Source organism: Falco peregrinus, chromosome 6, assembly GCF_023634155.1.
Source record: "Falco peregrinus isolate bFalPer1 chromosome 6, bFalPer1.pri, whole genome shotgun sequence".
Classification (NCBI taxonomy): Eukaryota; Metazoa; Chordata; class Aves; order Falconiformes; family Falconidae; genus Falco; species Falco peregrinus.
The window spans coordinates 68,954,666-68,978,240 of NC_073726.1; the positions used below are offsets into that span (position 1 = coordinate 68,954,666).

The 23,575-nt window shown below is 41.5% G+C and overlaps 1 protein-coding gene across 1 annotated transcript in view; it reads right to left on the reverse strand.

Annotated features, from left to right (window-relative positions):
* NINJ2 (ninjurin 2) overlaps nucleotides 1-4,446 on the reverse strand; it is a 49,763-nt gene extending 45,317 nt beyond the window's left edge. The window contains exon 1 of the mRNA XM_005241763.3: nucleotides 4,312-4,446. Within this exon, the coding sequence (XP_005241820.2) occupies nucleotides 4,312-4,344 (33 nt within the window). The 5' untranslated portion in view covers nucleotides 4,345-4,446. The remainder of the gene's footprint in view (nucleotides 1-4,311) is intronic.
* Nucleotides 4,447-23,575: the final 19,129 nt, after the last annotated feature.

Genomic DNA, 23,575 nt, shown 5'->3' on the forward strand with positions numbered 1-23,575 from the left:
TCAGCCATCCTCTGACTTTCCCCTGGTTACTGCTGCCATGGTGGGAGTGGTGGAACGGATGTTGTCTCAGTCTTTCCCATTCAAAGTCTGGTACGTTAGCTTAAATCACCGATGAAACGGGGTTGTGTTAAGATGCCAGATCATGAACTGCAGCAGCTGAGGTACACAGCTAAACAGATTTTATGGGTCTTTTGCTACTGAAAAGAACTGTCCTGTATGGCTCCCTCCTCCTCTCTCCCCCCCTGCAAATCTCTATGGAAGGGTTGGAGGCGAGAGTCAGGGGAATAATAGCATAAAGAAGTGCAGATAAATCAGCCAGAGTGTGACTGTCAAAGCCATACTTCTTTTCTAATTTATAAAGCTTTATTTCCTGAAGTTAAAAGAAATTGGTGATGGGATCTTGTTGGGTTGTTTTATTTGTTTCTATCCCAAATGTGTTTTTCTGATCCCAGCTATCTCAGGAAGCACTCTGTTATATCTCATCAGGTTACTGGTCTGCCTGCCTGGTTTCTTTTTAATGGCAGATGCTTAACAGGGGAAGATGAAAGTTTCACTTTGAAGCCACAAATAAAGACGTCTGGGAAGAAAAATGCATAATTCAAATTAATTGACATTGAAGTTTTATTTTTTTATAGGTAAATTAATCTTTTTAATTAAAAGATTTAAATTCAAGTTTTATCTTTTGTCTTAGCACTTGGCTGGCTGGCATAGATCTGGTGAGGCTGCTCTACAGCCTTGTGGCTTGCTTTTTCACTTCAGCACAATTTCCTTTCTACATCTTTCTGTGCATAGTTTGAGGTTTTATTGGTCTTCCTAGAAGTCACAACTGGAAAACAAACTTCTTTGAAACACACATAAAAGAGAATTTTTGTGAGGGAGAAAGTGGATTAACAGGAGATACTTCTTACTGTTAAAAAGGAGTCCTAGGTCTCACTTAGAGACAATTGGTGTATAACTTCCCTAATGCACGGTATCACTCGTAGTCTGGTCAGCAATTGTGCCGTTGCCTGTAGGGAACTGAAAAGCATATTTATTTTTATCCTGCTATTGGCTTATGGGATTTAAAAGTACCTTTTTTAGCTTGCCTAACTGTAAATATTGTTACTGGACCTCCCGACCTCTTCTCAATGTTTGCTCCAACATTTGACCTTCTAACTTCGTCCAGGAGATGGCAAATTTCACAGGCTGATGACAAGCTGGCTGAGGGAGTGTCTCCTGTTATGAAGACTTTCAATTTTGCTAAGTGAGCTCCTGTTCTCATGTTTTAGAATAAGCAAAAAAGTTGGGGACTGATCAGTTCTCTTTAGAGCCTTCTTAAATCTTGATTGCCTCTTCTAGCTCTCTCCTATGCTAGGCCAGAGAATCACATTGTTTTCATTCTGTTGTTACTTGTTTAGGGTGGCCACGCACATGTTGTATAAGAAATGCCAGCAGGTACTGTGCAAGTGCTTTGGGCACAGGACCCTCTTCCTATACATAAAATTTCCTATTTCTGTATTGTATCATAGTTAACTCTCATGACTGCTCCTGCTAGTCCACCCAGGAGCTTTCTGAGGAGGTGTGAGTCATGCGTTACCACCCCAGAGTGTGCAGTGCACATTCCCACAAGCTCTTCATAAACCCACAGCTGGAAACTTCCAAGATGACACCTGCTCTGCATTCAGTGCTCAGAGCAGGGACTCAAAAGAGGCTTTTAAATGTACTTTCAACCGAAAGACTTCTTTTTTTTCTCCACCACTAATCACTCCTCCCACCACCTCACACTAGTCAAGTCACGTCATTGCCAGGACCCTCTGCTTGCCTCAGCTATGTGTTGCAAATCCCAATTTAGGATCCTGATGATTATGCCAATCTGTTGCAAATGGCTGATTTAGATTGCTTAAAGAATCACCATCAAAGCTATTAGCGAAACTGGTTTTAATACGGTGTTGTAAAAATGCAACTTAACAAAGTTCACTGGCAAGGTTCACTCTATTACTGTACGGCACAATCATCTGAACAGTGATTCAAAACTATCAAGGCACAAATCAAAGTTACCAAGGCACAAATCAAAGTTACCATACTACAAGGTTATGCATGATATCAATTGCTTACCAAAGATCTGTTGTTGGTAAAAGGTGTCTCTGCCTCAAGAAGCAACCTTGAGAAGCATCTCAGCTCAAGGGGAGATTAGCACCATGCAGCCAGGCTGCTTAGCCAGGAGAGCTCAAAGAAGGCTCATTTAGGCTGTCACATTTATGGAATAAAGTGGTTGGCTCGTAGTCAAACTGCATACAATGGTAAAGGTACGCATGAGACACCTTGTACCCCCAACTTTCTTTGTTCCTTGATAAATGAGTCTTGGAAAAGTCACCCCCTATTCATGTATTAATTGCATGATCGGTGTTCCAAGCCCATATGCATCAATGCTTTCTGTGTCAGTCTGCTCCTCTGTGAGTTTTCAGAGAACTGATTGAATCTAGAGGAGTTCATAGCCTGTTTATGGCTTAGGCCTTTACCTTCTTTGCAGCCTGAATCAAACTACTATTAGTTTGGTTAAGGGATTGAGTACATCCATCACATTATGTGGTCATATGTAATGCTTTTTCCCTCCCCTGCTAGTGCTGTGTATTTCCTGGTCATAAGCATGCAGGAATCGGTGTGCATTCACCTATATTTTGTGCTGTCTAGTGACTTCATGAAATCCCTGTAAGGTGTCACAAAGAAAATCTCTGGTCAGTAGCAAGATTTTTCTTGTGGCAACCTGTGTAGACATGGATAGAAACACTCCACATCTTCCTCCTCTAAAAACAGATAGGTAGGCTCTTTTCAGTTTTGTAACTCAAGGAACCTTTGACTTTCTGGGCTTATTTATTTGACTATCATAAAGATTGAAGATGCTGAGAACCACTTTCGGGTCTTCACTTAACCTCAAGATGGGTTGAAAGAGAAAAATTTAAACCTCGGATTTTTCAGAAGTTTATGAGCATTTAATTGGTGAAGCTGATTTTTTCATCTATGAAACCTGGGCTTCAAATCCACAATAGATCTGAAACTTTCTATTGTGTGGAATGATTTAGTATTCAAGGAGTTAATGTGACTTTTATTTAGCATAATTTTCTTGTCCCCTGCCCTTTGCCCCCAGTTTCTGGCTTACTGATTCTGTATTTTTCTCCTTATTATCTAGCTCCAGGAAAGCCTAACCTCTCTATTCCCCAGTCCTAAATAGAGTGCATTTTCACCAGCTGTCACAGCTACCTGTGCCACGTCTCTTATCTGAGCATAATTGTTCCTAGGTCTTCAAAAACTGCTCTGTACCTCATTTCTCAGTGGAGATACATTCTGCAGGATCGCAGTGCCTGAGTCCTCCTTTCTAGTTAAGCATAATTGTACTGATTATTTCCAAGGGCACAAATCTTTCCATTTCAGTTTCTTTGACGTGGGCCAAAGAAACAAATATTGAACCCCCAGGTAGACTTCCCCACTTTCAAGTCTAAGGATGGTTAAGATCATCACAGACAGAAAAATCAGCTACAAAATTTGGACCCTGCTGCCAGCCTGCTCAGGGCTGGAAGCTGTGCCCTGGCCAACATTTCATGTTCTTCCCTTCTCCAGAGTTGTCTGAAGTGTGGATCTGGACTTGAACTTCTGAAGTTTGATGGCTGTTTGTGATCTGGGCTTTTGATTCCATTTCATCTCTAATAGTTTCTTTTTCCAAACCCTTGGGCAGTTGCCCTTGCCTAGAACACACGCTGAGCACAAGAAACAACCTTCTTAAAAAACACAAACAGTCAGAAGTGGAACACAGAGAACTGAAAGAGCTTCACCAAGAAGTTTTGTTTCCCTATAAACTCTACATAGGAAACTCTGGCCTCTGTGCTCCCTCAGCATTTGCTGTATTTATTTCTTTTCCTCCTCTCCAGATTGGGAGCACTTTGTGCCAAACAGAGAAAGGCTTTGTGAGATGAGGAACAGCTCAGATTTTTGCAGCTTGTAAAGTATGTGCTGCCTCCTTCTGAAAGCTGAAGGCTAACTTCTGCCCCTGCTGCCTCTCCTTCCCCCAAAAAGCAGCTCTTTTTAGTAATACCTCTTCTCTTACCCTCACTCTTTTGGAAAAAGGCTCATAACAGCTCCTGGCAGAACAGTGCAGAGATCCTGCCATTACCTTTTCTTCAAAGGAGAGCAGAGGAAAAAAGCATCACTGAGTTTTCAAGGGAAATTAGCTGCCAAAACTGAGGAGTGAATGATAGGAGCGGTGGATTTTTTCCCCAAAACTGGGGATCTTCCCTCCCGCTTCTCCCTCCCACGGGTATTTCCCCAAGATGGACTCACTTGAAGATTGATGTTCTCTCCTTCTGAGGCCATCCTTTTGCCCCCAGCTCTCTTCCTCTGCAGACGGTACACGGAGTGGGGCACTCTGTGCTCCCAGAGACTCTCTTCGCTGGACCGGGACGCGCAGCTGCTGGAACAGACCTACTATTCATCTGCCAGCAGCCGGCCGGCCGCCTTGGCATCAGCTGGGGGGCGAGAGAGGGGGTGGCACGCCAATTCTTCATTGTCCAGGCAGTCCATGGAACAAGTGTCCCTCTTAGACTTTCCGTGACAGTTGTGTTCATTACGTGTCTGTGCTACGTCTCCGAGTCCAGCTGAGCCTCATGAGCTCACTTGGGCTGGGACACGGTGATGCAGCCAGTGTACCAAGAGGTTCCTGGCATGGGCTGTGTAGCTGCAGCAGCGATCCCGATCTCTCCATCTCTCAACCAGCATGCAGCAGAGCGCACGGAAGAAAAACTAATGGTTGAAGAGATTAGGTCCAGAAAGTTGTGCCTGCTAGCTACTGCTGCTGCTGCAGATATTGTTATATCTCAGATAAAATTCGCACTTTGCTCTACAGTCCCTTCTTCTCATTTTTCTCCCCAGTCAAAATGCCCTTCCTTTCCCCTCCACAACATTTCATTTAGTTGAATTTGATATGTCTGGTCTTAGCTGAAATTAAGTCTCAGTTTTCACTTAAGCAAAAGAAAAAAACCCAAAACAACTGTAACTGACAGTGGAATGGAAATGTATGCAGCCAGAATCAAGTCACAGTGCAGAAAAATAAGTTGTTATCATTATGTGGAATCCTCAGGCAGAAAAATCAGTGTAATTCTCTAGATTTTAGAGAAACTCTGCTACTCTGTACTACCTGCCGATCAGGTAGGCGTGTTTGGCTTTTGAAAGACAATTTCTGTAGTTACAGTAGCATGGAAAATTTATGGTAAGTAATATATTCTGTTTAAACAGTTTAGCCAAATGCATGTTCTAGTACTCCAGCCTGACTAAAAGTGCTGACAAGTCTGTCAGTAGACGATCCTGTTGCATTGATGCTTCCCAGCAAAAGGCCTTATTTTGCAATGAAAACACCAGAACTGCAAGTTCATTTCAAAGTGCTGATGAATTTAGCCTCTCTACATTCCTCTCAAACAGCTTTTTTTTTTTAACTTACAGATGTATGAACTGAAGCAGAGAGATGTGTTTAGGGACCGTGCTAATATAACACAGGAGAGCAGGATACTAGGATGCAGTTCATTTCATCCTTATGGTTTGTCCTAAGGCTGAAAGCCCATCAGGAACCATGAGGCTGATTCTACAACCAAAAGCCACCCTCATGGTTCCTACTTCTGAATGAAAATTAAGATCCCTGTGTCTTGTTATCACTAAAGTGATTGTTTGAATCCTATAGGGAAATAGAAGTGAGAGGAAAGAGGTTACTTGTTTCTGCTCTTCAGCACCTGTTGGCTTTTTCTTTTTTTTCTTCCTTTCTCTTTTTTTTTTCTTAAATGTAAGCAGCATTTATCCCAAAATGCAGTCATCTGCTGTTGTTGACTTGCTCTCCTTAATGGAACCTGTATGTTAACTAAAAACTCCCTATAAGTATATTATTGCACAGACGATAATTACCTGTTTTAGTTTACTTTTCTTAGCATAGTTTATAAAAAGATGCTATAGTTGATCAGTTTATAAATAAATCTTGTTTATTAATAGTTAATTTACATTGGGTAGGTGTCTATTGTGTTTGTTGAGGCACTCATGGGAGTTAAAAGGACTTAATGATGTGCAGGTCCTTTGTGAACAGGCTTCCAGCAAATGACCCATGAAGTCTGGCCAAAGTTTTTGAGTTCCTATATGTGCCATAAGCATCAAAACAAGCCTAAAATATCTTCTAGTGGTCAGAGAGGAATGAAGTATCTGTCACTTTATTTAGTAGATAAACAAATATCACCAATGTAAAAATTTCAGACAAGACTGCATGATATGTAACAATGTGCCTTTTTAAAACTGATTTTTTTAGTATATCTAAATGCTATGCTAGGGGCTTGCTTTTGTTTGTTTGGTTGGTTTTTAATACTCTCCAGAGAGGTATTGCAAAGGGTAATAATCTTGCGCTGTGTCCTCAGAATATCTGCAGAAACCAGTCAAAACTTACAGTAACCCTTGTGTCCTTTTAGACACTTCAATCAAACCAGCTTCTCAATGCCCTCTCCCAGGATAACATGAAAGAGTCTTTCTGCAAAGCATATTAGTAGTAATGGCTCTATCAGCCTCCCTTGAAGTGTCTGGACCCAAACACATTAGAATGAGAAAGCTTCAAATAATAAATTTTCTCTTGGAAATTATTTGTCTGTGTCATTAATAGCAAAGCTCAGAGCCAAAAAACATGAGAAGAGAGGGGAGTGGGTTTATTTTAACCTGAATTGTAATAGCTGCCCAAGAAAGGAGTGACTCAATGAACACATAACTAAGATTTACTTGCTACTAAATGCAATTACAAAGAACTACATTTTTCAAACTATCTTTCTAGTAACTGTTAATTATGATGCAAGAATGCACCATTGTAATTGTCCAAAGACTGAGGCACAGAAAATGCTGCTCAACTTCTAAAAGGAATGGTGTGATGTGAGTGGCAGCACTCACCAGTTTTAGACTCAACAGCTCCTAAACTCTCTTCCAGTCCTTTTTCTATAACAAGAGACAAGTGGGAGACCTCCAAAACCTGGATGTTGACTGATTAGAGTGTTCCTGGTCATGCATACTAGAGACGGATGGGGAAAGAGCAGTGTTCCTTGAAAGGAGAGTGGGGAGCATTTGGGACATGATGAAGAACAAGTATGTGATCTTCCTTGCAAGCCCACACTAACTGAGATTAGAGGGGAGGCTCTGTGGATCAGCCACATTCACTTTGGAGAAGTACACACGGCAAAGTTGCTTGTTTCCACCCCCATCGTCTTCCCTTCCTTAATGCCAGCCAATGTGCTTGTGCAGCCACCCAAGAAACCAGACAGAAGAACTTCTTCCAGCTGGAAAAAAAATAAGTTTTCAGGCTATTTTTTTCGCTGGGATCAGATCCCTGACCTGGTTCAGCACACAACTACACAAACACTTATGCTGGCAGCAGGGAGGGTGTCTGGCGGGAAATGGAAAAAGCAGCTAGGGGTGGAGAAGGGTGGGGATAAGCCGGTTCAAGCAGCATTGCTGCTGGATGTGTAACCACAGTGTTGCAGTGCTGGTGCCACCAGTGGGGCTGGCCTCTGCAAAGGGGACATGGGAAGAAGAGCTGCAATTCTTGGGCTCCAGCGCTAGCCCTTAGAGTCTGCTGGCAGCAGGGAGTAGGCCATGCTGTGTGAAGACTGATGCAAGAATTGCTCTTCCCCACCACTCTCAGATTTGTTGTGGTACTTGAGATAGAACCAAGACCACAAGAGTTTCTGTAGGACAACTATGCTTCTAACAGGGCAGATAACAGGGCAACTTCACTTCTTAACTCTTTCCAGGACTCAATTTTGTGTTACAAGAGTGGTTTGGTTTTGGTTTTGAGACACCCCTTCTCCACCCTGTAATGCTGGGCCACCTTTTCATTGTATCAGGAAAGAAGTGCGCTAGTGATCTATTGTGGGTGCATTCACCTGATTCTCTGAGAGGATATGAATAGAGTTTGACCTGTTTAGCCTTACCAAATGAAAACCAAGAGGGATACTGATGCCAACTACATATCCACTAAACTGGAAAACTCTGGGGAAATGGAAATGCAGCATTAGCACAGGAACTAATGAATAAACTGGCCAAGAAAAAATGCTAGGTTAGAAATTAGAGGAAGGTTCTTGGCTGCCTAAGTGCTGATGTTCTGGGGAAGCCAGCCAGTGAGAGTAGCAAGGACAAGCAACCGAACCGGACTGGAGATGGAGTTTGCTGAGTTTACCAAAAACATGATAATAGCTGCCTGTGACAGCCAGCAACTGACCCTGCTAACCATTCTTGTCCCAGGTCTTATTTTCTGTGTCTCGCTGGTGGTTGTCTTTGAAAAGCAAAACTCAGCAATGTTGTAGTGCATGCCGCTGCATAAGTGAAGGCAAGCGACTAGGTAGCCAAAGGCCCATTTTTTGTACTATTTTTAGCAGCATTAGTCGCATTGTCTTTCAATTAAAGGTAGGGTTATAGCCCCTGGTTGGCAGGGCTAGCTTCACTTTTTATAGGAGAGAACCACAGAGCATAGCCTAGTGTTTGGAAAAGTAATAACCTTAAGGAAGGCTCTGGAGACAAAGAACACAAAGATGCAAGTAATACTTCCAATATTCTCCCAGAGGGTGATAAATGAACGTGTACTTATCCAATGAATCATTAAATTATATGAAAGCAAGGCTAGAAGGGATTTTAAGGAGTCACCAATTCCTTCTCCTGCTCCAAGAGCACAGCAGGTCAGTGGTACCTGCCCTGTTAGCACAGATATTGCTCCAGCCTGCTTCAAAAGCATTCCAGATGTGGAGATTTCCAAGGCAGCCTATTCCAGTGCTTCAGTAACACCATCCTAACAGCTAGGAATGGTTTTGCTAGTATCTAATAAAAAAAATCCCTGCTGCAATTTTAGCCTGTTAGTCTTATCCTCTCCATGTGGGAGAGAAGAGATTATTTCCTTCTTCTTTGCTGCAGTCGTTTACATTTTTAAGGACTGTTATCATGTCTCTGTTCAGTCTTCTCTACATTTAAGAAAACAAAAATTCCTTTGCAGTTTCCTCATAAATTATATTTCATAGATCCCTGAGCACTCTTGTTGCTCTCTGAACTGTTTCCTGTTGAATTATTGGAGAGTTTTGAACTGTTGGTAGTCTGCATTAGCACAAGTGAAAATGGTCGTAGAGGTGCAAGTGAGAGAAATAATAGAGGAATAATCTTCTGTGTATTTGGATTGATGATGGGAGTCTGGAGAACAGACTGTCATTTTGTGGGGTCTGACTAAGCATGATTTTTTTTCTGTCTTTGAGAGAAAATCACTACATCCCACTAGAAGGCCAGAACAGATGCTAGACAAGAAAGATTCCTTTAGCACTCTTCAACTTTTTTGAATGTTGCGGTAAGCCACAGTCAGAGTGAGAATAGAGTAAAGGTGAATCAGGCTGTAGGGAGTCCAAGGTCACCTCCTGAAGCTCATGTAACCAGCTACTGATAATTCCCAGAAATCCTAGCAGGCTATACTTGCTCCATCTCAAAGGGAGGATTCAAAGTGATGAAACTATGTCCTATTTGAGGAATAGTTTTTGAAGCCTGAATGCTCTTTCCTGAGTGCTAGACTGCTGGATTTTGTCTTCCTTAGTCAGAAAGTTAGAACATTAATTAACCACAGGCCTGGCAGAAGATTTCACTCAAGGGACAGGGAGCTCAGTCAGACAGCAGCCTGACTGGCAGTTCCTTGAGCCCTTTGAGAGCTTGAGTGGACAAATAACTCCCATGTCAGTCCTTATCTTCTACACGGGAAGGCGTGAGAGGTTAGAAAAGGGTTATGTGCATTCCAGTATACACCCCCTCTCTTTAACACCTCAGCCACAGCCTACAGAAATTACAGGTTGCTTCACGCTCTCTTTTTGTCTCATTAGTTCAAGACAGACTGATACTTGAAACTTTTTCAACCAGTGGGTCAGGAGGCATGCATGTGCGTGCCCACACGCACAGACACACAGGCACACAGGCACACCCCCTACTCCCCCATTACATGATTGTTGTTAACATTGCAAGGTCTTTTAAAGAGTCATACTAAATACTTTTTTCCTGAGTCCTCTAGTGATTACCAAAACATCTTCAGTGGTACTTCTGAACCAAAAACTTGCTGATATCTACATTTCCTACGTAGGGTAATTCTATTCACTTCAGCACTTACAGCCTTGATCCATATCTGACTTTAGCCTCAGCAGTGTTTCCCAGCCTTGCTGTGCCTGGCAGCCTAGAAAGCCATTTTCCAGGGTAAAGCTTGGAAATCTCATCTAATTAAGACTCTGTCTTACATGCTGCTTTGCTTTTCTTGTGGAAGTATTCTCTGAATCTGGCCCTTGGGAACTGGGCAAAATAAGGATCTCCATTATTGCCCCTTTCTGTATTGGTACTTTTCCTGGTGTTCCTCTCTGCTTGAACTGAACCTTTCCTGAATCTGACCCTGGCAGCACATCTTGCCACAGGCACATTTTGCAGGCTGTGAACAAATGCTGTAAAGTTCCCTGTGTAGCATTTCACCTGTATGACATTTTCCCAAGGACCTACAATTTGAAGTTCCAGCACAATGGTGGATTACTCATACTTACTACTTCATAATATTCAAATCACTCTCATTTGCCTCAGCTGGAGTTGAATACATGTTGCAGAAAGTGAACAAATGCAAAAGTCCCATTTTCCCTCTCTTGTACCCTCCTTCCTTCCAATGTCCACCCCATCTCCCCACCTACTGCCGAAGAGAACTGACCCAGTGATAAATCAAGGGGTAAATCTGGAAATGTTACATTAATGGCATTCCCTTCTGCCACCTCTGTTTATTCCCACTGTAATACCACACACTATATATAAAAGAAACCCCAGCCTTGCTTATTTTCTCCCTTCCCCCATCTCTGCCGTCCTGACAGTTTCCAAATAAACCTTGAAACCCACTATCAGTTGTAAAATATCTAATCAATGAAAGACACAGGAGTCAGTAATATGAGACCCTTTGCCTCAAGATCTTAGCGTTTCTTACTGAACTTCAGTCTTTAAGGTCAGGGATTATAGCTGCTGTTTAGCTTGATGTTCATTGAATACAAAGTCAAACAAGGGGCAAGCCTGAGTAGGTTATTCCTCTGTTTACAAAGCAAGCAGCACACTGACTTCTGGTAAAGTGGACGTTAAAAGGGCATCTTTACCTAAAGGACAGTGGAGAACAATAGGAAGAGACTTTGTATGGCAGGACCTGGAGCATCAGTCTTAGTGGGCTGCTTTGTCCCGGAGTACTGATGAAGTGCAGAAAGCTCAAGCAGCAGTGACTGCAAGACAGTGAAAGGCAAAATTTGCAAAGAAGTGTTTTAAAAGCAAAATATGTGCAGGATAGCTAAATTCAGCACCTCTTACAAGGCCCCTTTAAATCCACAGAAAGTCCTCTTGTCTACAGTTAGCTTTACAGCAGCCCTGAAGGGAGACAGCAGGGGAGGGGGAGATTCCACCAATATTTGAAACAGGAGGGAGGAGGGAAGTTATTTCAGGAAGTAAAAATACAGGTACAGTGGGGTGAAATTAAAACAACAGCACCTGTCAATCATACAAAATTTACTTATGTTTTGGCATCATGTCTCTGGGACGATGAAGACTTGTTTTTGTGATGTTTCTAATTTGATGTGATTTAGCTCTGAGAAGTGAACAGTAACAAGGCAAAATAATTGATTTTTATGGTAGAAGGTAAGGTGGGATTAGGAAATTTAACACAGTTATTGGATTGGTGTCCTGAATGTGCTTTTGCTTTCTTGCTGCAGTGTTTCAAGGGAAAACAGAATTTTCAGGTTCAGAAAATGGTTTCTGTACATATATTTATGGATACATTTTTCCTCCCTGCTTGGATCTCCCTACAACAAAGGGGGAGTAAGAGATTTTAGTATCTGGGGTCTTCAACAATTTTATCAACAAGCAGCTAAGATCTGTTTACCTTTTAAGGACGGTTTATTTAGTTAAATTGCCAGGCATTACAACTGTTGTGGTTATGGCAATGCTTCAGGTCAAGACCAGAAATACAGAGTATATTATGTGTATTATTCAGAAGGTCATCTTACTGAGGACAATCCACCCTGCAGTCAGTCTTTAAAGGGCTTAACAACCATGCTTTTTTATTTTGATTTTGATTGAATCCAGTAACTACGTGTAAAATACATATTTATTTGCTGTCAAACTCCTTTTTTTGTGCTACAAATTGCAAATCAAAAACTTGTGCTTAATCTGGTTTGACAGGTATTTTACATTACGTGGTGCAGACACAAAGCATTTTTGCTTTAGCTTTGTCACTTCCTCAGCATTTGTGATACTTGTGAGGAGCTCTTATAAGGTCTTTTGCAGTAATATTTCCCAGTGGGATGGGAGAATTTCAGGCCTGACAGTGAGTCTTACTTGACAAAAATTACTGGATTCTAGTTTTGATTCTGAATCAAACACAAATATTTCACTGGTGTGGTTCCAAAGGCTTTGCTGGAATCCCTCTGATTTACACCCATATGAGATCAGCATTAGACCCCACTGTTTTCATTTTTCATTTGTTGTTCTTGGCCCCAGTGTCCTTTTACCACTGTTGAATACAATGTTCCTAAAACACCAGATGTGCTTGTGAGATGAGAGAATATGGCAGAAAAATAGATTGCAGGGAGTCACTAAACAACACATGATCTTTTGCCTGGTAGTCTGAATTCTGGGGTTTTACACCAGTATAACTGCATTTATTTCTACAGGACTGTTTCTAATTACCATTAGAAAATGAAGTTATAAATCCTTCCTAGTCTAAGTACTTTTGTTACAGTAGCTCCTTAACAGAATCAATGTGCTATGCTCAGTATTAGTTTGTATAATGACTGATGCTTAATATACAACATTGGCCACAGGTTTTGTACAAATTCGGGCTTTCCAATCACTTTTATTATATTTCAATTCTATATTACTTAGTGGTTTCAAAGCGTTATGGGCTTTGTTGCTCTTTCACTACAGATTAACTCACTTAGTGCTCATATTAGGTGCTTGGAGACCTTAAGTGACATAGTTATTACGCATAGTTCGTACCAGTTATCACATAGTTTATACCAGTTAAAACTGGTGGGAGATCCAAATCTGCCCCAGTATCCAGATTCCTTTGATGTGGTAGGAAGAACAGGTTCAAATCTGCAGTGCTGGCCATCCAATCTTAAACAGCAAAGCATTAAACAAAGTGCTGAGCTTTAGTTGAATGAGTAATGTGACCAAACAACCCGTCTGCTCTTCAACCTGCACAGCCAAGCCCTGTGTGAACAGGGAAGCCAAGGCTGTGTGTGATCACGTACATTATTTTGTGCTTGGACCTGAAAGCTGGCTACTATAGCCAGGCTATAGCAAGCTACTCACAAAGTCATCTGTTTAAAAGGTCTGAGGCATCCTCACTGATTATGAAATTTACAGGGAATTGTCTTCTCCCATCTTGAAGTCATTCACTCTCTATTGCCACTGAAGACCAGGCTGTTGGTAAGGGAAACAAATGAACAGAAAAAAATCAACAAGAGAGCATCAACAGCATCCTACTGTGTAACCCATCAGAAATTAACTTTCAGTTTGTAAGGGTGAGTTGTTGCTAAATTAGTCTTTTGGGATGACAAATGTTTTGAAACACTTCTTAAAGCATTGACAGTCAGTAAATTTAGTATTTTAGAGTTATGTTTTGTTCTCATTTATACCACAGTATATTTGGAATTGATCGCTTGATGTCAGAAATTTACCTCAAATTAACAGTGGTACAAGTGGTGCCAGAATCTACTCCAGTGAGTATCCACTTTCTGCTGCACCCACTAAATCACACTGAAATCAAGCAACAGGAACAATATCCAACCTTTCCCTGCATGTGTGTGAATAAAAGTATCGGTATTTCCAAGTGACTGTGTCCATCCTTGTTGATGAATGCAGCAGGGGTCTGCCAAGACAGAAGAGAAGGGAAAAAGGTGCTACTTTTGACATTAGCCTTGTTTCCCAGGGATCCATAATTGACTCAGATCCTCTGGCAGAAAGCAGAGGCCTTGTGGCAGACACCCACCGGTGGGAATATGGTCATTTATTGTGTCTGTTTCTCCATATTATTATGGTCATTTATTATGTCTGCTTCTCCAGGAACAAGTTCTTCTTATGAGGTACTCAAAATGCAGACAGGGTTAGTCCCTCTTCTCCTAAAAAATGTTAAACAGTGTTGGCGTACTTTCCTCTGAGCCAATCCCCAACATGTTATTTAGCAGGCCGTGTTTTATATGGGGGTGCCTTTCAGCTCAGCAGTAAAACCAGGGACTTAATTAATTCTGTCAGTTAAAATCCTCTATTACTTTCTTTGTAAATCTCTCTTATCCAGGTAACATCCTTGATGGGTAATTAATTAATTTCTGTCTAAAATTCCCTCTTAGTTTTATTAAGAACATGATATTCAGAACTTTATGCTTAGATCATGCTGTCTGCCTAAAACACTGACTTTCATCCCAGAGGTGGCTGAATTGCTATGTTGAGCAAAATGCTCTTTGTGTATACAGTAAATAATCAGGTGGTGAATTTCATTACGTGCTTGGAGATCTTCAGACAGGATACGGCCTAAACCAGTCACTCCTTGGCAGGAGTATATATGGCAGGAGTATGATGGGTAAAGTGAGAAGGCCAGAAGCACTGAGAATCTATAACATAAGCTGAAGCCTTACAGTGACCCATCCTTTCTCCTCTTTTCATACTCAATTTTGCAATATTACAAAAGAAAGTGCATTTAAAAAAGATTTTCTATTGCATAAGCAAAAGGTGTCGAAGACATTAACAAACTAAAATCTTATATGTGGCTTTGAAAATACTTCCTCTTTCCACTGTCTTACCCAGTGTATTTCATCTGGGATCTGAAGAGATTGCTCAAGGAGTAAGAGACAACACCATACCTATGTTCATGTTTAAAAAAAGTCTACCAGGGTGATGGTTCTGTGACATGGATCTTGGTGACAGGTGACCAAATACCTGCGCTCCAGAAGTTTTAAGGAATTGATTGAAACACACTGAAGATAATGCTGTGTGCTATGCTATACCAGTGACTATAATGTAGCCCCAGAACTTTTCACTCTGCTAGCATGCTTGTGCAATTCAAATGTTTGCTCTTTATGCTGTAAATTCTCCATTCCAGTACGTTAATTATGTATCAGTGTTCCTTTACAAAGTGATTGGGATGCTCCTCAAGGCAGAAAGTGAAGGAAAACTAAACATGTTATTTTTCAGTTCACCATCCTATGCATAGCTCTAAGTGAATTTCGTGTCTTGAAAAGTGTTGGGTTGATGGCCCAGGCGCAAGTGTTCTCCTTTCATCTACAAACGCTTACTCCAGCAGCAGAACAAAAGCCTTCTCCATACTGATCCCTGACAGTACATCTTCAGACTGAGGAGACTGCAAATGGCAGGCCCTCTATGTCCTTGATCTCTCTGGCAGCCTCTGTAACAAAGGGGCAAATTTGTGACAGTGCTTTTATGATATGCTTCTCTAGCAGAAAATCAACTGGGAGTCTCGAATTGTCTCAGTGATCAGTGCTGTCTTATATTATTATTCACTAGTGTTCTAAAAATGGTTCTGATTAGATTATAATAGATAGAAACCCACAGAAATGGCTTAGAATGTTAACAGTTTATTTTGGAACAAACAGATTTTTTTCCTAGTGAAATCTATCATTACGCTAGAAAAAAATTGCTCCCAAAGGAAAACAGTTTTGGGGTTTTTTTTATATGCCCATTAACTAATATGAAGGGTGATTTGTTTTGTTTTGTTATATTTTTTACAAAAAAAGCCTGGACTGTGGAAGCCAAGAAATATGATAACAAAAGCATTTCTCACAAACATCACCAGTCTTGTGGAAATGCTGACTGTGATACCTGATTATATCAGGTATCTGTGACTGCCCATCACGTACGAGTTACAAGGTCATCACAACCTAAACAGGCAAAGGAGAATCATAGTCTTTCCCAGTATATAATCCACAGAAAACACAAAACATATTGGGGATTATAAATTAGCATGATAAGATAACCAACTTGCTTATAAATGTCTGAAACAGGACTTCCAACATCCACTATTCATAACTATCAAACTTCACCCTGATTCACTGCTTTTTTCTCCTCTTTATAGTAGAATTATGGTTTCAGGACCAGTTTGTCTTCCTTGAAAACTGGTTTAGAAATTTTTCCTATCAGACAGCACCAGCCATCTGAATGAAACAGCATCCTTAGAAACTGACACTTTATCCTGGTCACCTGCAGACAGAGGCTCTGAGCCTTCACTACCTGTTCACCGATTTGAAACATCACAACCAGATGTTTTCCCTTATCACTGAGGGCTGCTGGCAGTATGCAACTCTCTGTGAGGAAGGAGAAAATGGAGGGAAGAAAGCGGAATAGCTTTACAAGCAGCTTAGATGGAGTGATGCTGATAGAGGAGGGTTCCTGCTTTTAACCATCACAGGACAGTCTTGCCTCCTGCCAGCTTATGATAACAAACACCATAGGCACTCACCTGAAAATGTCTCAATTTAAGCCCTTTTCCCTGTAACAAATCAAAGGAAAGGAACAATTCAACGCACTAAATAGGAAAAATCCCTGTCATGCTTCTGCCCAAATAGAAGTGTCCATTGGATACCCTAGGGGAAGAGCTGCCTTTGTGTTGGACTGTTGGATCAGTCTCTGTGTCCATCCCCTACCAAAGCATTGCAACTACTCATCCTTATTTGCATCATGGCCTCAGCTAAATTCCCAGCACCTGTACATTTTTTATTATGGAGCTGGACCAGCTGCTTCTGCCGGCTTCTCAGAGGGCCAGCATGCCCTGCTATGAGCAGCAGAAGGAGGAGGACAGTGAGTCCTTCTGCCAGTCCCTACCTAAAAGAGAAACTTGCAATTTACCTTTCAGTAGTCCTAAAGTAAATGTGAAAGGGGACTTTGTACCCAGAGAGGGATGGTGCTTCCAGCAGCCCTGTGAGATGGAGAAGCATCTTTGTTGGTATAGGCAATCTGCTTGTGGTGTCTCACATGTGGTGCAGGGTGTGACTACAATTAGCTTTTCTTTGGAAGCGATGGGGAGAAAAAGATAAATTCCATTCACATCACAGGATTTTATTCTCAGGTTTTTTTGTCCCTGCCTAAATGTATCTATCTATTTGAGGTGCTCCTGCATTCTAGCATAACAGAGATCCAATGGACAATAAAAACAATTAGAAGACTGAACTGCAGAAAAGAAATGTAAGGAAATAAAATAGAGTACAACTAAACCCCCAGATATTTAACACTTATAAATTCCCTCTCAGACTAAAGGCTAGCCAGGAGTACTTTCAAAGAATAGCCAAAAAGAAAAGAAATTAATTGCTATGACCTACAAGTACATACCGTGTTGTACTTTAAAGGTAAATAAAGACTAACTAACAGTGCAGTGACAACCTAATTTTCTAACGTAAACCACACAGCAGTCAGACCTTTGGTTTTGAAAATGCCATTTGTGAGTTCTCTGCTCAGTGAGCTGTGTGGATTTACTTCAGAGGGTTACACAAGCCTGAAAGCCTCTTGAGCTTTGCATTGTCTGTACCAGAGTTCTGAAAACTTCTGATTGTTTCAAAGATCCCTTTTGTTTGAAATTTTTAATACACCTTAACTGTTTTCTGCCTCTATAACATTTCTACTCTCTCCTTAGTTCTTTCAGTACAATTTAGGAACCATTCCATACAAGTCAGTGGTGCCTGTTGTAAAACCTGCCTCACTGAAACAGGTTTGTTTTTATTAAAAATTGTTTTTCCAGCAGCATTGGCATTTCCTCCTCCTCCCCAAACCACCTCACCTTTTTCCAGTCATCTATTCTTTTGACTATTATTTTAAGTACACCAATAACAATATTGATGTAAGTTCAGTCCAGAGCACTTAAAATAATAGAAAACCACAGGCGAACCCCTTGGCTTCTTTTTAGTACTCAGTGTGGAACTGTTAGCACAAAACCTGATAGCTGATAATGAGCAACCCTATTGCGAAGGATGCTGGAACACTAAGCTGTTTTTGCGGGCTGATGCAAAGTATGAGAAAGTTAATGGATGGCTTTATACTTTGGGCTCCAAGATGATGGGCTGGTATCAGGTTTTAAGAGGATGCATAAAGGCTAATTGTTCTGAACAGATAATAGCAATTTGCAGCTGGATGGGTATAATGGCGTATTCATTCTAGAATGTTTTTACATGGGATAAAGCTAATTTTTTTACTCTTTATAAACCTATTTATCAAGAAATTTGATAGAAGAGGAAATTAATTAATTTTGGAAGGGCTGGATTCCTTAACTGGGATATCCTACCTGCACACCTGACAGCAAATTCATCTGCTGATTGGAAGAGCAGTTACACTCAAAATGGTTGCAGGATGTAGTGTGGTGTATTGTATGCTGCCTGTGTACCTGCAGAATTACCAGAAAAGACAAATACAGATATAATGAGAATGGCATGACAGTGAGAAAAAATGCCACGCAACACAACAAAAATGAAACTATTCTCAGTTACAGATCCACAGTCCAATTGATCTCTGCAGGGTTGCATGGTTTTAGTGCACAAGGAGTGATGTTTGCCTCAAAAATCTAAAATGAAAGTACAAGGGAATAGCTGATGACTGACAGGGAAGTTCAAGGGAAAGACCCTTACTATAATTCTTATTTTACACATATAGGTATAAAAACCACATCTAAGCATCTACAGTCATTGTACTTGGAAACCATAGAATGACTGAAAGTAATTGGATAAAATTATGGGGAGAAGAAGCTCAGACGTTTGAGTCATCACTGAAGCTGAAATGGCAAGCCTGAGCCCTGGCACTAGCTGCAGCCTGTGATACCCTGCAGACAGCCAAAAGGGGAGCTCCAGCTGCAAGCCCAAGAGTCCAAGATAACAATCGCTTGGAAACATTTGTGCCAAGAAGTGTGGCTCCATTACTGCTCTCCCACTAATGCAAAGAATAATAGAATCAGAATGATGCAGGCCTGGAAGGGGCCTCAGAAAGTCCTTTAATTTTTTTCCTGCCCAAAGGCAGAATGAACTGTACTTATGCTATTTCTGGTAAGTGTGTGTCTAACCTGCTTTTAAAGGTCTCCACTGACAGAGGCTCTGGAGGCTCAGAGGAGAGGGCAGGTGGTGATGACATCCAGGGTGAAATGGCAGGATGGAAAGGCAAACAGAGGTAGAAAACCAGTTAACTAGGAGGAGCTGGGTGAAAAAGCAAGGGAATGTGATAAAAAGAAGAAAAAAAGTGAAAAATTTCAGCCATATCATCTATAGGAAAAAATCCAAAGAATGTGGGGCATAAGATACAAAAGTCAGAGCAAGGCTGTTTTGTCAGGAATTAGTTGAGGAAACCTGAAGTTCACGCAGGAGTAAGTTAGGTGAGAGAAGGAGGACTTGTTTAGCAGGAAAGGTGGACTAGTGCTGGATTCCCTGCACATTTTATTATTTGATTTTTAAAAAACATTATTCTTCTTGTTGCTTAAACAATGAGCCTATGAACATTCATGCAATGGATACTCTGTAGCTACCCAGAGCGCACTTTATGAATTATTGTGATCTAGAGGTGGTTGTTGTAACTGATAGATCCATGAGTAGGGATCTCACAATCAGCACTTAAGTGTTTCCATATAAAGTTGGGAGCACATTACAGTCAAGTGTGAAAGCTTAGCTAGCAACATGAAGTTCTTTTCTGGATATCTGCCAAATAATGCTGCCACTGAAAGGCTGTTAGACCATTAGGGAGAAATCCTTTCTAAGATAACAAATTTGATATATACATTTTTACAAGCAATTTGCATCTACTGAAAACAGTAGACCAGTACCAGATGAAGAGAGGAATATGAAAGTAAGGAGAAGAAAGTGGAGGCTGAGCACTTCACCTGGTATAAATTAGCTTGTTGTCTGTACTAGCTGACTTGGCAACACCCATGGAAAGCTGGAGACAAATGACAGAAGGGCATCCTCAGGATTTTGTTTAGACACTGAACAGTTCTATGATTCCAGTGTGGTTCAACCAGTTAGGCTTATCATATGGAAGTGAAAGAATAGGTGTCATTCTACAGCTTGGGTAAAACAGGGTGTCCAGTCGGACTGTGGTGATCACCCCTTTTGGCCTTTAAGTTCACGTACCCTAGACGTGTCCACAACCAGTCATTAACCCTGTTCTCAACCTATACCTGAAATGGAAAATTCCTCAGAACAGTGCTGCTTCAAACACTCGCATCCCACCTAACCAACACATAGGTGGCTCTGAAGAGCCATATGGCCTTTGTTAGAACAGCAGGCAAACAGAAATCAGGAAGAAATTAAAACTCCCTAGAAAGACCTGAAGTTACAGCACACAGTACAGGGCTAATCATTATCACCAAACATATTGCCTTGATACTGATTGCACACAGGGATGAAAATCCATATAAGATAGGGTAAATTAAACAGAGTTTTATTGAGTAATATGCTTTTTCAGCACACATCTCGGCAGAAACAGACAAAGAAGCTGCATTTTAGAGAAACCTCCTCTGTCTGTCTTAAAGGGACCACACCATTAATCTAACTGTGCAGAAGTATGACACATTAAAGGTGTCCCAGGTGAGACAGTGATGACAGAAGCTTGATAATAATTCTTATCTTACTTCTAAGTAAAGAACAGTACTATACAACATCATCAGCTCTGGGCCAAATCCCAGCTTCTTTGATGGTGAGATGATGTAATAGCTCAAGCCTGGAATGACACTGAGGAACTGTAAGTAAGAAAGCATCTCTGTAGTATCTCTGTGCAGGGCCTTGCTGCCCCACATGCAAGAGGCTTCCCATAAAAGAGCTGTGCTCTGCACAGACAGGATAATAATGGTTGCTTGGGGGTGGGGGTGGGGGGGTGGGTTGAGGGGGTGTGGATTATCCTATAGGAAGCCACCCTCTGGCTCATGTGTTGGGTGTTGAATACACTATATGGGTGCAGCTGAACTATGTGATTACTCAGGAGAACATCCCTAAAGTAATAAAAAGCTATACAAGTGAGGCAGGATCTCTAAGCACTCTGATAAAAGTATTGCTTTCCTACCTTTTCTCCATGCAATGGTGAAATGTCACAACACATTGGCCAGGCAGCTATGCCACCACAGTTCAAGACCTTCTAGCCCTTTCTTTCCTAGAAAGTTTAAAGTTAGCCGGCTGAAAAGTATAATGCCTGGACTCCCATGAACTCAACCTAGCACGAAAACAGACAAAAGTGGTCATTCTGGCCACCAAAAACAAGGGGGATATCTGTTTGCATAGCACCCAGGGTGAACTTGCAGTCCCTGCTGATGAAACTCTGCCTGGATTCCACCCACGTGACTTCATTTGTGAGACGAGTAATGGTTGCATGCATTGCTCTGAGGCCAAGTTTGAGGCAAGAGATTCCTTCTCTGTTTCCAGTGTTATTTTGGTATATTTTATTTGGCCCAGAATTTGGGAAAACAAGAGGGAGGTTTTCCGTAGGGAGTGGAATGAGGAGGCAGGAAGGGCTACCATATTTCTTCAGACGGAAACTCCTACAGTGTTACAGGCCAGCTCTGCTGCAAGTGTCAACAGATCAAATATGATACAGAAGGCCCTCTGCCAACTCTTTGCTACTGCAGCAGCAAACCGGGAGGAAAGCAGAAACTAATATCCAGTACCACTGGGCTAGGTTCAGTCTCTGCTGCAGAGGGATGGAGCAGAAATAAATTAGAAACCACCTTCTCCTTTCCAGGCAGTATGACATGGACAGGTCCAGGGCCCCCCCAGCCAGCCAGGGCTTACTCAGAGAGGCTCAGAGCCATGGTGTTCAGGCCATCTGCTGAGGCTGCAGTAGCAGCCTCTGTGGTAGGATTATAATACCTGGAGTATTGTCCCAGTCGCTGCCTCCCAGGGAAGACCCTGAAAATTAGGTTGCCTGCAGAGCACTGCAGTGCAAACTGTGCCCCTCCACGCCAGCAGGTGTGATTCAGACCAATAGCTGCTGAAGGCAACAGACTGAGCAGTAATTAGCTGCTGTTAGTCATCCTCTTCCCAAGTGTAAGTGGTATAGCATTTGATTATTTCAACACAGTTGGATGTGGGAGGGAAGGTAGGCCTGGAAACATTTTCCTGACAGCATACTTCTCAGCTCTTTTAAAACACCTCTCATGTTGACACTCAGCACAGCATTTCAAATAAAATGCTATTTCCGCTTGTAGAGCAGTGAGGGGAAAATGCTGTTACAGGTTTTATAACAAACATGAGGCAAGCAGCAATCATACCCATTGTGCAATCCGGGATTCAGGTAGGAAAACAATCCATAGATGGCTAGGAAAGAAGTACCGGGTGTCTCAACAATCTGGGTATGATGTGAACTGCTTGAGTAGCGCAGAGAAGAGACAGGGTTGAATGGGTTAGTGGGACAATTTCACACTGGTAAGTGTGAAGAGCAAAAAGGTATAGTTTTTAGACTGGAAGCTAAAAACTGACACTGCTGCAGGAAATGTGGGTTACTTGTCCCTAGCTAAGGTCTTCTTGTTCCTTTCTCATGACATCATGAAAATGTGCAGTGGTCTGCCTCCGGCAATCTTCTGTCCTTCTGACAGAGATCTCATCTACCATGTAGTGTCAGTGGTGATATTTATTCATATTATGAAAACCACATTCTCTAAATAGAAAATACAAAATCTTTTCTAAGGGTTTCAGTAAACCTTCCCCCTGCCCCCCTCCCCCACTTGCCTCAATATTTCTTCCTGCTCCTGAATTCACAGAGCCTGAGAAATCTGAGAGCTGCTTTTCACCTACTTTTCTCTTGGGCAGACATTTTTGAACTTCCTACTCAACTCTTGCTATAGCACCTGGAACACTGTACCTGGCTTTGTGTTGGTCCTCTCAAAATTCTGGATGTACATAAGTCCCTTTGGAGCAAAGCATTTAGGGCTATGGGACATCTACAGATCCTGAGCAAGTATAATGTTCTGAAAATCCATAGAGTAAATTTCTAAGTGGTAACAGGATTTAACAAGGAAGGTTCCCATAATTTTTGGCTTTTTTGGGGAGGGCTTAATGAGACTCAAGCAAAAAGTAGTTAGGATTATATTAGGATTCTAGCATTCCCAATATCATGTGTCCAGACTGAGTACATCATCCACACAAGCAGAGCTTGAACTGCATATACAGGTTTAGATAAATGCTGGCTGTCTGTCTATAATCAGCATTTTTAAGGCAAAATTTCATTCTTACCAAGCAAACTTGAAAGAAAAAAGGAATCAAGACAGTAAGCTAAATATGCACTCTGAAACTGCTTAGTCCATCATTTAAAGCATGTTGTTGTCAGCTTGCATTTTTAAAAACTATGAACTAGCCAGCTGAGTTAGCTGAGCTGCTAACAAGCAGGTCAGAAACCACACCACAGTGGCAGTTACTTCTCTCTCCTGTATAAAGATCTCAACACCATTAATAAAATGATATGACCAGTTTTAATATCTTGGCATGGTGTACAGGTGTTTCCAGTTTTACAGGCACTAGAGAGGGTGTATGTCTTGATTTTGAAA